The sequence below is a fragment of the Vicia villosa genome, linkage group LG5 (assembly GCF_029867415.1).
Source record: "Vicia villosa cultivar HV-30 ecotype Madison, WI linkage group LG5, Vvil1.0, whole genome shotgun sequence".
In the NCBI taxonomy this organism is placed as follows: domain Eukaryota; kingdom Viridiplantae; phylum Streptophyta; class Magnoliopsida; order Fabales; family Fabaceae; genus Vicia; species Vicia villosa.
The window spans coordinates 158349022-158362485 of record NC_081184.1 but is presented as its reverse complement, the minus strand read 5'-3'; the positions used below and the strand labels follow the sequence as shown (position 1 = coordinate 158362485).

Below are 13464 nucleotides of genomic sequence, written 5' to 3'. Positions count from 1 at the left end.
TTCCAAGGCGAGCTCCTTAAGCTCAGAAGGTATCCCTACAAAGTTGAGTCGTACATAATCTCTGGTAGAAAAAGCCATGTCCTACAAAACAGTGTAAATATAAATTTCTCGGTCCTTGAAATTTGTTAGTGGTTATGATATGTCATGATGTTATGATGTTATGATGTTATGATGCCAAGTAGATAACAAACACAAACAAGTCACACAATTGCCTTAAGGGTAGGCTTGCATGAAGTTCATAGGTATATACCCTTCTTCCTTTCGTTTAGTTGGTTCAACCTGTCCTAAAAAGTAACCAGGTTCTATGGTGCTCATATCCCTGATCTTTCTCGTGGGCATTGTCTCAACATAGCACTCAATCGGCCAGCCAAAAGCATCCCTTGAGTCCAATCTCAATGAGTGTAGCATCGAGTATCAACCGGCTTCAGTCAGGAATCCGAAGCCAGCCATCTCGCTACTTCTTATAAGCCAAAGTCAAGTTTGACTAAGGTTCTAAGGGCGAATTAGTGCTCATGACACCACGCGGTAGCCAAATGTCTCCTCGATCAAATTCAAGGGCCATCAGGACAAACCAAAGTGTCACACTAACGGTGGCCACCAGTTCAACCGTAACGATACATGTCGTACAGCCTCCCTGGTCTCATGCCACATACCTAAGGTACTCAGATCCGGGTTAGGATCTTTCACACAACAGAATACCCAAAACAGCCCTGCAAAAGTAAAGCAAGCAAAACAAGCAATAGAAAACATTTAAGTGAATCCTAAACTTTTAAGGTAACCCCTCTTAATCGAAATCTCCCCAGCAGAGTCGCCAGTTCTGTAATACGGTGAACTGACTTTTTATCGATTGAAATGTCGCGGTTAAGCATGAGTCGCCACCGACTTTTATTTTATCCAAACAAATTCAGAAAGGCAAAAAGAAACAGAAAAAAACCTTTTTAAAGAAATCTAAGTTCGGGGGGTAATTTATGCAAAGGGAAGGTGTAAGACACCCTTTGCATCCATGGTTTTCCATGGGCTCTTAATTGCTTTGCTTGCTCGTTTGTTTAGAAAAAGTAGATGAAAAAGATAGGGACTTTAGCTCGTAAATGAGCGTTGCCCTTTTGAAAAATTATGAGAAAGAATATAATAAAAAGGTTTGAGCATTGCAAGGCAATTAGGGGCAATTACCTTAAACTCAGATGATAGGTCTCTTTTTGCCTTTCAGAATGAAAGGGTCTATCCTTGCCATAAGAGGGCAGGAAGCCTTTCGTTTGGAGGTAGAAGGGTCATCGAAGTATCCTTTGCCATAAGACTGTCCCATGCCATAAAGGGGCAGGTAGTCTAAGGCAAGGATCAGAATAAGCCATTTTTCGTAGGCAGCCAGAAGATACCTCAGCCTTTTTCCGTAGGCAACATCCGAGGGTCGAGGTCATTTGTGTATCAAAGGCAGCATCATTAGGGTCGTGACCTTTTTATCGAGGCAACATGGCTGAGGTATCCTCGAATTCGAGGGACGAGGCTTATTCTGCAAAAACACAAAGGCAACAGGCAACAGGCAGCAAGGCAACAGAGAGGGTTACTCAAAAAGCGTGGGTGTGTGCACCAATCACGTGATTCAATTCAGATATTTATCTTTTAATTAGTTATTCTAATTCAGTTTAAGGCTTGCACTCCCTAAGATTACTAACCACGCAGTATATAAAGCAATAAAGGGAAGGGGGAAAATGAAACCAGCGGAGGAGAGGGGAATTGTAACCAGCGGATCCCTTAATAGAGTTTGGCATAAGTAATAATAAAATAAAAAAAGAAAAAAAGATTTAGGGTTACCGATGACGTAGCTTTGGCATTTGACAAACCCTGAAAGAAAGAAAATAAAGAAACTGGGTGAGTGTATGGCTAATTCGAAGGTTGGCAGGGTTAACCAGAAAATAAAAAATAAATAAAATAAATAACAATTAATAATTAAATAAGCGAGACTACTTAGCTTTGGTTTGAATTTGATCTGATATGGTTAGAGTCGGAGGGAACCTCGGAAGTAACCCTGAAAAGACAAGGCAGAAAGAGAGGGGTGAATGCAAAGCAAACCCTAAAAGTAAAATAATCTAAATATATTTTAAATTGAATTAGAATTAAATTACTTAACTTCGAGGTTTCGAGGTTTGTTGAAGGCGCGCGCTCAGGACGAACCATGTTGCTAACCCTGATAATGCACAGAAAAGAAAATAAAAAAAAATCAATGTATGGCATGATCTCGTAAATCCTGATTAGGGTACGAATTTAAATAAGAAACCACAAATGATTTAATTAATTATTGGTCTCGCGACCTAATTAATTAAATCAAGGAAAAGAAAATAATTTAATCGGACAAGAACCATTCTCATAATTTTTGTTAATTAAAAGAAATTAATTAAATAAATCAAATTATTATTATTATTTTTTTAATTTTAAAAACAAAATCAAATTATGATCATTAAAAAAAGTTTATTAAATAATAATGACTTTGTAAAGATTTAATTATCATTTAAAAGGTTTTTAGAACAAAAACAAAACAAACAATGAATAAATGAAAAGATTATATAATAAATAATAAAGTAATAAATAAAATAAAAAAAAATTGGAAGAAACTTAGCTTCGGTTCTTGTGTGGCGCGCTCTGGAAGGCCCTCGGTGGTCCTTCGTCTTCAGGTTCATTGGATCTGCTTGAGTGATGATCTGAAGGCTGTGCATGAGGGTGCATAGTGAGCTCTTGTGGATCGCGCACACCGGATCTGCAACTCAGACTTAACATGGAAAATAAACAAAATATATGACCCCATAGAGGATCGAACTGGCGCTTCTTACCTCAAACGTCCTCTAGACACACGCTTTAACCACTCGGCCAATGGCTTTTCGCTGATCAACATACGCCTTTAATTCATAATATAAAAACAATGGCATTAAAAGAGGAAGAAGGCGCCAGTTTTCAAATGAGCCAATGGCCTTGCGACAACACATCATCTTCTTCACCAAAACCTGCTAAAAACAATTTACAGCGCCCTTCACAGATTAGTTATAAAAAGACCATACCTTTTACACCTGTTCATCGTAAAACCTCCATATATGCTCATAAGATCAAAAATAAAACCATGTTTCGAACCGCACGGTTCTTGCGATCTCATTCATGGCCTCGATTCGGCCTAATTGTCCCTGCTTTGCAAAACCCCAATTTGAAACCCTAGTATTCATTCATGGTGTTTTACAGTATAGACACATAACGAGCAATTTAACGATGCAGAATCGATCTAAACCTCCAAACAAACAATAATATGCAATCTAAACTCATGTATGATGCATGTAAAGATGGAATCGTGAGAAGCAAAAAAACGCCAAACCGTGATGAATTGTGGTCAATTCGGAGAGCTTCCACCTTCAAGATTGGTTAGAATCTCTTCAGTGATCTTCCAGGAATGATTCTGAGCGCTTAGAACACCTTGATTTTGCCTTAATCTCCAAAGTACCTTTGAACTTTTTCACACTTTTTGGGCTCGGGTAAGGGTCTCTTGGAGGCCGAATTCTCTCCCCCTTGGGGTCTGCACTTGTTATGTATTTATAATAGCAAGGTTTAGGTTAACAATTTCTGACCAAATCTCCTTGAATCAATGATTTGTTCTTTGAGAAAATTTGATTTGCAAATCTTTCCAAATATGTCCAAAACCAAATCTTTTCTTCACCAATTTGTTTTGAACGAAATTTGATCTATTTGGAGGACTATATTGATAGATTCCTTGATTTAAACTCAAAGCAAAATCAAATCTTTATTTAATTTGCTATTTTATATAATTAACTTATGATTTAAAGTGATATAAACCATAAAATAATTAATAAAAATAGCAAAAATATCATGACTCTTGTTTTGGATCGTGAATGGGCTCATGATAGAGATTATGGAAAGATCATAGGCCCATTTGGAAATATTTGTGGTTTTGAGCTTTTTCTTTCCATACATGCCCTTGAATTTAAGTGAACTTGTACACCTTGCCATCTCCTCCTACTTCAATATTTTTCCAATTTCTTGGACCTTTTAGAAACCTTAGAGAGTCCTCTAACCCATGTCTTTGGTCTCATATCAAAATCATTTTCCATGCTCCTTTTATAACCTTTTGAAGACAGTGTCTTTTTGTTGACTTTTGAAAAGGACCTATAATGTATGAAGCCATAATTCTTAAACCATTGACCTGTGGGCTCTAATTCTTGGACAATTGGATAGAGGAATGAATTCCCTTCAACATGAGCTTTGGTGGGAATTTTTCTGATGAAGTGTGAATATTTGGCGAATTTTCAAAGTTTGGTTGACTTTTTTCAGTTCATGCCCAAAATAGTAACTTTTGCCTTTTGACTTTTCTGATCTTTCCTTGCATCATCATGATCAATCCTTGATCAAATGATGATTTTAGGGTTATGAGGATGTTGTTGACCAAGTATCTTGACTTTGACTGTATTTGGACTTGAAATGACTATTTTGCCCTTGGGGATCGACTGTTGACCTAATCAGGATTTGAGGGACTCAATTAGCTCTGTTTGACTTGAAACCTTGCACAGAGATTCTTTGGGATGTTGGTGACCCTATGGAGCCACCTTGAGCCATTGATTCAATGATTTCCTTTTGAATGACCTAAACCCTAGTTCAGAGCCTTGTATAGGGGAGTGTGTTTTAGGAGCATTGTGTTTTGATTTGGTTTTGTGCAGGAGAAGAGTATGGGCAAATTTTGGGGTATGACATACACAAATAAAAATGGAGGTTGAAAGGAATGAGAAGATCACTTGCAAAGCAAAAGTTACAGAAAGGACCATAGATATGGAATTGTGGTGTGAGAGGAGCGAAAAGAGTAACTGATAGTATTCTATCCATTTTGTAGACAACTAGAGAGCATAGATTTACGACTAAGAATCAACAAAACACCAAGAGACGTGATCAACATATGAAGATTAACCTAAATCCCACAACCACACTTGAGTGCACTCAAGTGCTATAGCGGCGTCACCATCCCTTATCCTAGAAGCCTAGGTCCACATGGAGAATTTTGACGATAAAACATTTCACTTACAACACAAGCATTTAATGCACATGTTCTCGATGATACTTGCTCCCCCTTAGCACACTACTCGTCTCTTTTAGGGTTCGAGGACAACTTGAGGCCCTTGAAACATCGTAGAAGGGGATTCTAGAGGTTGTTCCTAACACTTATGTTACAATCCTAACTTCCTGTCTAGTAGCAAGGACTGAGGGGAGAATTGTTTTGAGTCGGCCAAATAATCCAACAAGACCGGCCTAATACAAAAGGCTCAATCTCGAATACTCTCATTTAAAATTGACGAACAAGTGGAGTTCCACCATGAGACAGCACACCAGTGTCAAGACACATACTCATCTTAAGCCGCTGAAAGCTGAATCCGATCCAACAATCTCCCAAAATCCACGTCGTGCCTTTTCGGGAGCAGTTTTAACCGCCAACCATATATAAGCTTAGTTACACGCCATAACAAACACAATTCCGTTCATTCTTGCAAGTTACACCACTCTAACCTTAATAACTTTGACGTCAGAGTTATAACTTTATAGGTATACCCCTTCTACACCCACCGAGAACTTCTTGCTGCTGCGTCGAAGAGCTTTTACGTCAATCTTTGTCCGCACCTCACCAGATTTCTTATTCCACACCTGTTAAAATTAATTTGTTTTTTAATATCACAAAACTTTTTGTCAATTGTATGATATTTTTTATTGAATATCACAAGATTTCTGAATTTTATATCACTATAGATTTTTTAAATAAAAAAAAAAAACTTCATGAAATTCCACATGACTTTTTAATCATACTTTTTTAGAAAACTTTAATCAAGTACACCTTTTTAATTTAGTCTCCACCAGCATGAATAATCTCTCAAAACTACCCAAAAAAATGATTTAAGTATTCATATTTCTATGAAGACTATTGGGTTTTGAGCTGTTAATTCTACAATACAAACTACCCACAGTTTAACACTCACCATTGTCACCAACTACGTTACATGATAGCGGTTTTCTCATGTAGAACGTTACATGTTGCAAATTGGATTGCATGTAGTGCACAATTTGCAACATTCACGCCACCATGACATTAGTGACTCTTAATTATAATTGGAGGACACAAGTTTCAATACACATTATGAGTTTCTTAAAAATAAAAGTTTCAATTATAATTTTGATTTATGGGACGGCTAAAACATTTGAAATTGTCATGTTGCAGAATATAAATGATGTATTAGAATGTTTATTTGTTACATAACACCTTCTCCACCACTAGTGGTTCCCACCAACTTTATTCCAACCGTTTTTCGTTACCATTTCATTTCTAGGCCCACATTCACATTCCTGCGCTACTATTCTCTCCTCTTCTCTTCAAAATCTAATCTTAAATAGTTCCACATACACCTCTTAACTCAGCTTGCAAAGTTCAGCATAAAGAGTTATAATTTTGCTACTAGTTTGAGGATTTGAGGAGTTCGAGGTTGTTTTGTTTTGTTTGGTTGACAATGTCTGCTGCTGTAGGAGCTGTGTCAGCGACCAAAGATGTTTCTTTTAATGTTCATTTGGAGGAAGAGCACAAAAACAAAGGAACCAACAAGGTTGATGTTGTCAACCATGATGATGTTGAGGAAATTGGGATAGATGAAGATGAGGAGGAAGAACACAAGGTGGAGTTGGATCTTGGTCCTCAGTTTTCTCTCAAGGAACAGCTTGAGAAAGATAAAGTAAGTTTTTTTCAAATGTTTATGAATTTTGGTTTCTCATACTAGCTGTTTTTTTTTTATGAATTGGAATTTTTGTTTTGGACTTTAAAGGATGATGAAAGCTTGAGGAAATGGAAAGAGCAACTTCTAGGAAATGTTGATGTGTCTGCTGTTGGAGGTACCGATTTTATTACAACTTATCTTTTAGCCGTCGATCATATATGTTCAGACAAATCTTGGTCGTTAGAAACGACCAAAATTTATCGGTACTGACCAAACGGCTAAAGAGCATCTAGAATATCTTTAAACATGTTTAAGTTTGAAAAATGTAAAAGCCGCTTTGTTGTAATGTAGAGAAAATTGAGCCAGAAGTGAAGATAGCGAGTCTCACTATTATATGCCAAGGAAGACCTAATCTCATCTTGCCAATTCCATTCACTACTACTGATTCCAAAAAGAGTATTTTCACTCTCAAGGAAGGAAGCCAATATAGGCTAAAATTCTCTTTCACTGTCTCAAACAACATTGTTTCTGGACTCAAATATACTAATGTTGTTTGGAAAACTGGGGTTAGAGGTGAGACACATAGACTTCAATTTATGTTTTAGTTAGACTAATTCAGCAGCCATATTTTATTAATAGTCTTTGTTTTCATGAATTTATTGAAATAGTGGACAACACAAAGAAAATGTTGGGAACTTATAGCCCACAGCAGGAACCATATACATATGAATTGGAAGAAGAAATTACTCCTTCTGGCTTGTTTGCAAGGGGAACTTATTCAGCAAGAACCAAGGTAAGAAACTTACTACATAGCACGACACTTTAGATTGAATATATTTTGATGTTAGACACATACTGATGTTATGTTAGGCGCTGATAATTGTGATTACATTGAGTCGCTTCTATTTTATTAAATTATTATCGGTGTCTATATGTCAGTGTCACGTGAATTTGTATGAAACTAACTCATATTTGTTGGTTTAGTTTGTGGATGATGATCGAAGATGCTACTTGGATGCGAGTTATAGGTTTGAGATACAGAAGAATTGGCCTACACACCACTAAGACAGATTGAAATTCAACTTCATGTATGATTATTAAATTGAGTTAGTGGAGTTGTGCACATGCATGCTAAATGATAGTAGTGCAAATCTTTCTTCCCCTTCTATTATAAGGTTTCATTTTTTGTATTGTAATGACTAAAATTTTCACATAAAGGAAATGCTCGTGACAATCGCACTCATTCCACCTAAGATGCTTCTATTGTTATTATTATCTTGTAAGGAGTGTGAGGGGTAAAAGAAAAATGGGGTGGAAATGGACCCCATGTGGATAGTCACAGAAATAGATAACATCAACTACTGCAAATGGCCAAAAATTCCATCAATTCTGTGGTGGTCCAAATTTTCTTTTTCCGTTATTATGATCACATGCTGTTTGCTAACTGTTAAAATCAGGAAGAAAAAAAAGAAAGTGATACTTATAGACCATGAAAAATTTATAATGGATGGTTAGTTAGAAGAACTTGAAGTCAAGTACAATTACATAATAGTTAGGTGCTAATAACATCACTCATGTTAATTATGATTTCCTCTTTTCATTGTCATCTACCTCCTCTCTACTTTTCCTTAAAATGATTAATAATGCATTAACTTTCATGCATAAGTAATGAAGTAAAGATCAGTAAAAATTGTACCAACCATGCACATGAACAGATTCGCCGTTTTCATAACTTGTTCGCATTCTGTCAACAATGGTTATTACTACATTAAAATCCGAATACTAAATTGTGTCGAACTAGCAGTATATCCTAAATTTAATTCTCCATTGCCTTACAATGGTCACTCATTTTGTATACTGTACTGTACAAAGCCTTTAAAAATGATATCTGTACATGTAATATGTAGATTTTAAAAAAAAATGAAGCAAACCCTACATGATCACCATTGATATTACTACACGCTTGAATATAGTAGCCACCTAGAATCACCAATAGTCCAACAATGCGAATTTTACTTGCAATCCTATCTTACCACCGTCGGTCACAAGCTTAGCAGCTGTGACCATCCAATGTCCAGGAGCATCATGAGGGCCTCGTAAAACCTCAGCTGTCTCAACATATCTCAATAGCTTGCTCGAGCGAACAGGTACGGGTGGGCCGTTTGGATAAATGCCAGAGTTAAGTGAAGTAGGAGGCTTCTTTGGTGGAGCAGCAGTGATACCCTGCTGAGTGAATGAAAATGTTGTGCTCAAATTTGTGAGGAAAGATGATTTTCTTGAAGTCTCGGGTGCGGTACCCCACTCCGACTTCCGTATGGTGCAGTTGGTTATATGAGTAAAGAGAAGACATAGATGAAGCACGTTTCTTGGCCAACTTCCTTTGGTAATGAGTTGTGCACCGGTTACTATGTAAACACCTCCGCAATTATTCAACCAGTTAGGGTCGTGCTTGACGACAGCTGTGCATACATTTGAGAATCTCTTCCATCTGATTGGTTCCAGGAATTGGTTACTGGATTCATTTTCATCAGATCCTCGCCACATAGATCGTACGCTCGGGGTTGAGGTATCTGAAGAGAGGACCATTTTGTTTGGGAGGCTTGAAAGATGATTTATATGTAAAGCAAGTCTGTCACTTTTCTTGCCCTCCAAGAACAGGCGGAGGCCAACCACGGGTTTCTGATCACTTACCACCTGCCATTTTGTGCAAAATACCACAATTATCGAGAGAATATAAGGTTTTACTAGCAGAATGAAGGGTTGCTAAGCCTAAATAGTTTCCAAGAAGATAAAATGAGTGGAAGAAGATAAAAATAGAAATGATGAATCCCTACAAAGTTATGAAGCATATATTATGAAAAAAACATAGAGTGAGTGAGCTTCTTGGCTCGTAGATGTTAGAATTATGGTACGTTGGAACTTAGTACATTTCTGAATTCTCTCACCAAAAAAAATATACCGTAAAATCATCCATAAGCACACACATATTGTGATACATATTCTTGAAGAGTATTTCTACAAATGCATGACTATGACACTTGCATTCACACATGCAGGACAGTTTGTAATACGGTCAATACAAAAAATGAATAGTTTCATTAGTCTATATATGAAATATTTATATAATAAAACCACTTCATATATGAGTGAAAGACAATATATTTCTTTATTTGTAGACAATAAAATGAAAAAGATAAACTGTCACATGCCTTTATTCTGATTCGTGTTTCTTGTTTATTCTCTGCTTTGTATTTCTTTCTTAATTTTCTCTGATGAACCTTCTTTGAAAAGAATAAGCAAAAACTAATTGTCTCTCACAGCCAACTCTCCCTCTCTCTAAGTTGAAAACCAAATCTACATACTAAACCAACCTGGTACTATCCATTTCAGAATCCAAAAGGTCCTCTCCTCTAACATTACTTATTGGATAAAGTGTGAAATTAAAATCAGGAAGAGTAACAGCTAAAGTCTCTGACAAGAATTAGGAAGTATTATGAATCAACCATTTCATAAGCATAAGTTGATAGGAGAAGAGAGGACACATGAATGGTTTTATATTACATATTTAACACGCTCTCTCAAACAAAGAGCCCTTCTGACATGAAGTATGGAAAAAATATAGGAGTAATACTAATAAGACCACCCGCTAATTAACTTTTTATTTTGAAGAATACGGGAAACAAGGATCTAACTCTAGATCACTTAGTCGGACCTTCTGCTACTGTGTCATGTACGAACTATCCCATTAGCTTAAACTGATACGTGAAGACACACAAATGGTTGTACATAACTTGTTAAAAAATCTAAAGGCATTAGCTGGTTAAGAATCTTCAATAGACATTATACCCTAGCTAAATTTATCACCAACCAGAAGTGTGAGGAAAAAAGTCTTGACACAAATTAAGAGATAATCTTGTCAAACAAAATATTAAATTCAAACATAAGAGACAACTAAGAGTACAGTCATGGAATACTTATTTACTCAAACAGGAGATTGGGTTAACAGTACCTGTGTGGAGCTAATTTGAAGCTTTGGACCAAAAAAATAGAATTGCAGGGAAAGGGAAGAGGTTTTTCTCCGCTGATGCCTGAGAGGCAGTTCGCAAAACATGGGCGCCCATTGCCTTGGAATTTGAAACTCCAAAAAGTATTGTAAATCTTCGGGAGAAGGCTTATCTGTAGAGAACAAAATAACAATGATGTGTTTCGAACCTTAATAATAATGAACCGAAAAATGGTACTTTGCAAGAAGTGACAAGGATAGATTAAGAGTCCGTATATTAGTTTTTATGTGGTTTAATCAATAGAACATTCGTCAAGATGGGCATTTTATACACGTTGAGAAGTTAAATGACCATTTTGCATGTTTATGTTTAAGAATTAAGCTGAACACATTAAGTTGAACTGCTGTTACTAGTTTTTATTCTGGAGCCTATCTACACCGAGGAAAAGGTTTATAAATTGTAACAGATCAAAACTATATATGGATAAATGCAGTAGAATATAGTGTGTGAGAAGAACGTACATCGTAAATATAAATTGATTGCATGACTAAGATAGCCACTTCCTGGAATTCCAGTTAGAAGTGATGAAATAGGAACAAACTTGAATTTGATGGCTTCAGGATTAGAAGGGACTGTCTGGAGCCAATTTGAGTGACTGTGCTTGTACACATCTCCTCCTCTTTTGGAACAAATAATAGTGAGGCCCTGTTCCAAAATAAAGCAATATATTACATTCTCAACCTAGGAATTTCACTTATTCCAAATGGAAAATATTTCTCATTAAGAGCTTACATCCTTGCTCGATGTTTCTGAAATACTAGTAAACTGCGTTGTGTTTGATTGCATCACGCGATTAAAGACCTCGGGAACCTAAATAAATAAAGATATTGCATTAGCACTAAGCATAAACAAAAAATATATGCCGAGGTTATAAAAGATAAATCACATACCTTCTGTTTGCTATCTGCCGTCTTCCTTTGTAGTGAAGAAGGACTTCTTACATCCGAAAATAAAAAATCTCCAAGATCCTCTAAATGTCTTCTGATATCACCCGGAGGAATCTTAGATGAATGTCTTTGTTTGACACAAATTACATCTTGACCTCCAACATCCATGCCTACTACTATGTGAGTACCATATGTCTGGATGAACCTGCCTAACAAACTCAATCAGCATCATATACTCAACAACCCAAAATCCCATGATCTGTTCATCTATCAAATATGTGTTTGTTTACCTAGACAATGCAGCGGGATCCCACTGAGCTGGAACAGACTTCTTTACTTCCTCTTGCAGTACAAGTGGAGAAGTAGTCAAGTGCAGACAATAGAGAGAAATGAAATATCCATCAAAAGCAAGAGATTTGATGTCAGAAGCATCTCGAAGCCAATCACCACTCAAATCAAAAAGAGCATTAAAATAGCCAGAAGGTATTTTTCCATGTACTGCTGATTTTTGATTTAGCAACTCGGACATCTGCGAAGAAAGAAAAGAGAGATACATATAATATAACAACACACAAAAACAAACAAACACATCAAATTAGACATAAAAATGGTTTAAAATTGTGGTTAGCATCCGCAATTGCGGCCGCAATATTCTCGGAAAGAAAATGAACCTGATTGAATTCAAGTACATCAGACTTGAAGCGAATTCGATCCCCTTTATCACAACGGATATTCTCAGAAACCCCTTTGATTAAGGTAGCTCCACCAACTCCAGGAATCAAAATATCTCTTTTATTTTGTTCATCAAGCACCACCAACCTTTTCCTACTATCACCACCACCACCCTCACGAATTCCCTTAGCAAACCTCAAACGAAAATCACTAGCCAAATCAAACCCTTTACCCAGAGATTCCAATGCCACCATCTCAATACCCTTTTCCACCTCCATACCCAAATGAAAAATTCTGAACAAAAATATACAAATATATATAGGGTGTTGTTACCCTAGTTCATGAATATGTAAAAGGGTCAATGAAAGGAGTTAGCTTTAGTGATTATGTTGAAAAGGGTACGATAGATTGTACGAAGAGGAAATGAAAGTTCGAGGAAGGAGAAGATGAGGTTGATGAACGTTACGTAACGTTAAAGGTAAATTTGGTTTGGTTTTGGTGAATTGAGTGAGGTGAGTCGGGTGAAGAGGTTACTGGAAATGGAAAAAGGTCGTATTTTTGAATGTTTGAGTTGGCTTTGACTGTGTCAGATATACATTACGAAAATGGGAAGAGGAAGAACCGTGTGATATGAATTATTGAACGTGACATTTAACTTATGTTATGTTTTGTATCCATCAATGTCTAGAAAAGTTGTCTTTGAATATTGGTCCAATTGCTAGAGTTGATTAATAATTAGGGTTTGAGTCCATTCAACTTCTCTATTTGGGAACAAACCTTTCTAGTGTTTTAAAAACTTGACTGGATTGACCGGTTGAACTGATTGAATCGAGAATTAAAAGAGTGATCGATTTGGTCTGAATGTTGGATCAATTAAGTTATTAACTGGTTAGAATCATTTAGAATCGGTCAAAATCGGAGAATTGACGGGTTAATGACATATTTTTTCCTCAAACAAAACAATGTTGTTTGATAATTTTTTGAGTGAAGTCTCATTTTAGTCCCTCACAAAAACTGTAGAGGTCAGATTAGTCTCTGAGAAATAAAAAGTATCTATTAAATCCCTTACAAAATTTAACCGAGCCATGTTAGTCCCTCTACTAATAT

General features: G+C 36.5%; 2 protein-coding genes across 2 annotated transcripts; one reads left to right on the top strand and one right to left on the bottom strand.

The window, feature by feature from the left end:
- The first annotated feature begins 6296 nt into the window (after positions 1 to 6296).
- Positions 6297 to 8292, top strand: LOC131603476 (rho GDP-dissociation inhibitor 1-like). Its single transcript, XM_058875791.1, has 5 exons — positions 6297 to 6752; positions 6843 to 6909; positions 7086 to 7307; positions 7403 to 7527; positions 7719 to 8292. The coding sequence occupies exons 1-5, from the start codon at positions 6534 to 6536 to the stop codon at positions 7797 to 7799; spliced, it is 714 nt and encodes a 237-aa protein (XP_058731774.1). The 5' UTR covers positions 6297 to 6533; the 3' UTR covers positions 7800 to 8292.
- A 316-nt stretch (positions 8293 to 8608) lies between these two features.
- On the bottom strand, positions 8609 to 12998 carry LOC131603475 (MACPF domain-containing protein At4g24290-like). Its single transcript, XM_058875790.1, has 7 exons — positions 12357 to 12998; positions 11976 to 12214; positions 11689 to 11890; positions 11531 to 11608; positions 11260 to 11443; positions 10744 to 10910; positions 8609 to 9428 (listed from the first exon to the last, which is right to left on the bottom strand). Exons 1-7 carry the CDS (start codon positions 12633 to 12635, stop codon positions 8721 to 8723), a joined length of 1857 nt encoding a protein of 618 aa, XP_058731773.1. The 5' UTR covers positions 12636 to 12998; the 3' UTR covers positions 8609 to 8720.
- Positions 12999 to 13464: the final 466 nt, after the last annotated feature.

Excerpts from the sequence above, each read along its gene's own strand:
- LOC131603476 (XM_058875791.1), top strand. The coding sequence starts at position 6,534 with ATGTCTGCTGCTGTAGGAGCTGTGTCAGCGACCAAAGATGTTTCTTTT. Across the intron at positions 6,910-7,085 it reads TGATGTGTCTGCTGTTGGAG|AGAAAATTGAGCCAGAAGTG; the intron begins GTACCGATTTTA and ends GTTGTAATGTAG. Across the intron at positions 7,528-7,718 it reads CTTATTCAGCAAGAACCAAG|TTTGTGGATGATGATCGAAG; the intron begins GTAAGAAACTTA and ends TTGTTGGTTTAG.
- LOC131603475 (XM_058875790.1), bottom strand. The coding sequence starts at position 12,635 with ATGGAGGTGGAAAAGGGTATTGAGATGGTGGCATTGGAATCTCTGGGT. Across the intron at positions 11,444-11,530 it reads CAGAAACATCGAGCAAGGAT|GGCCTCACTATTATTTGTTC; the intron begins GTAAGCTCTTAA and ends ATTTTGGAACAG. Across the intron at positions 9,429-10,743 it reads TTCAAATTAGCTCCACACAG|GTGGTAAGTGATCAGAAACC; the intron begins GTACTGTTAACC and ends ACAAAATGGCAG.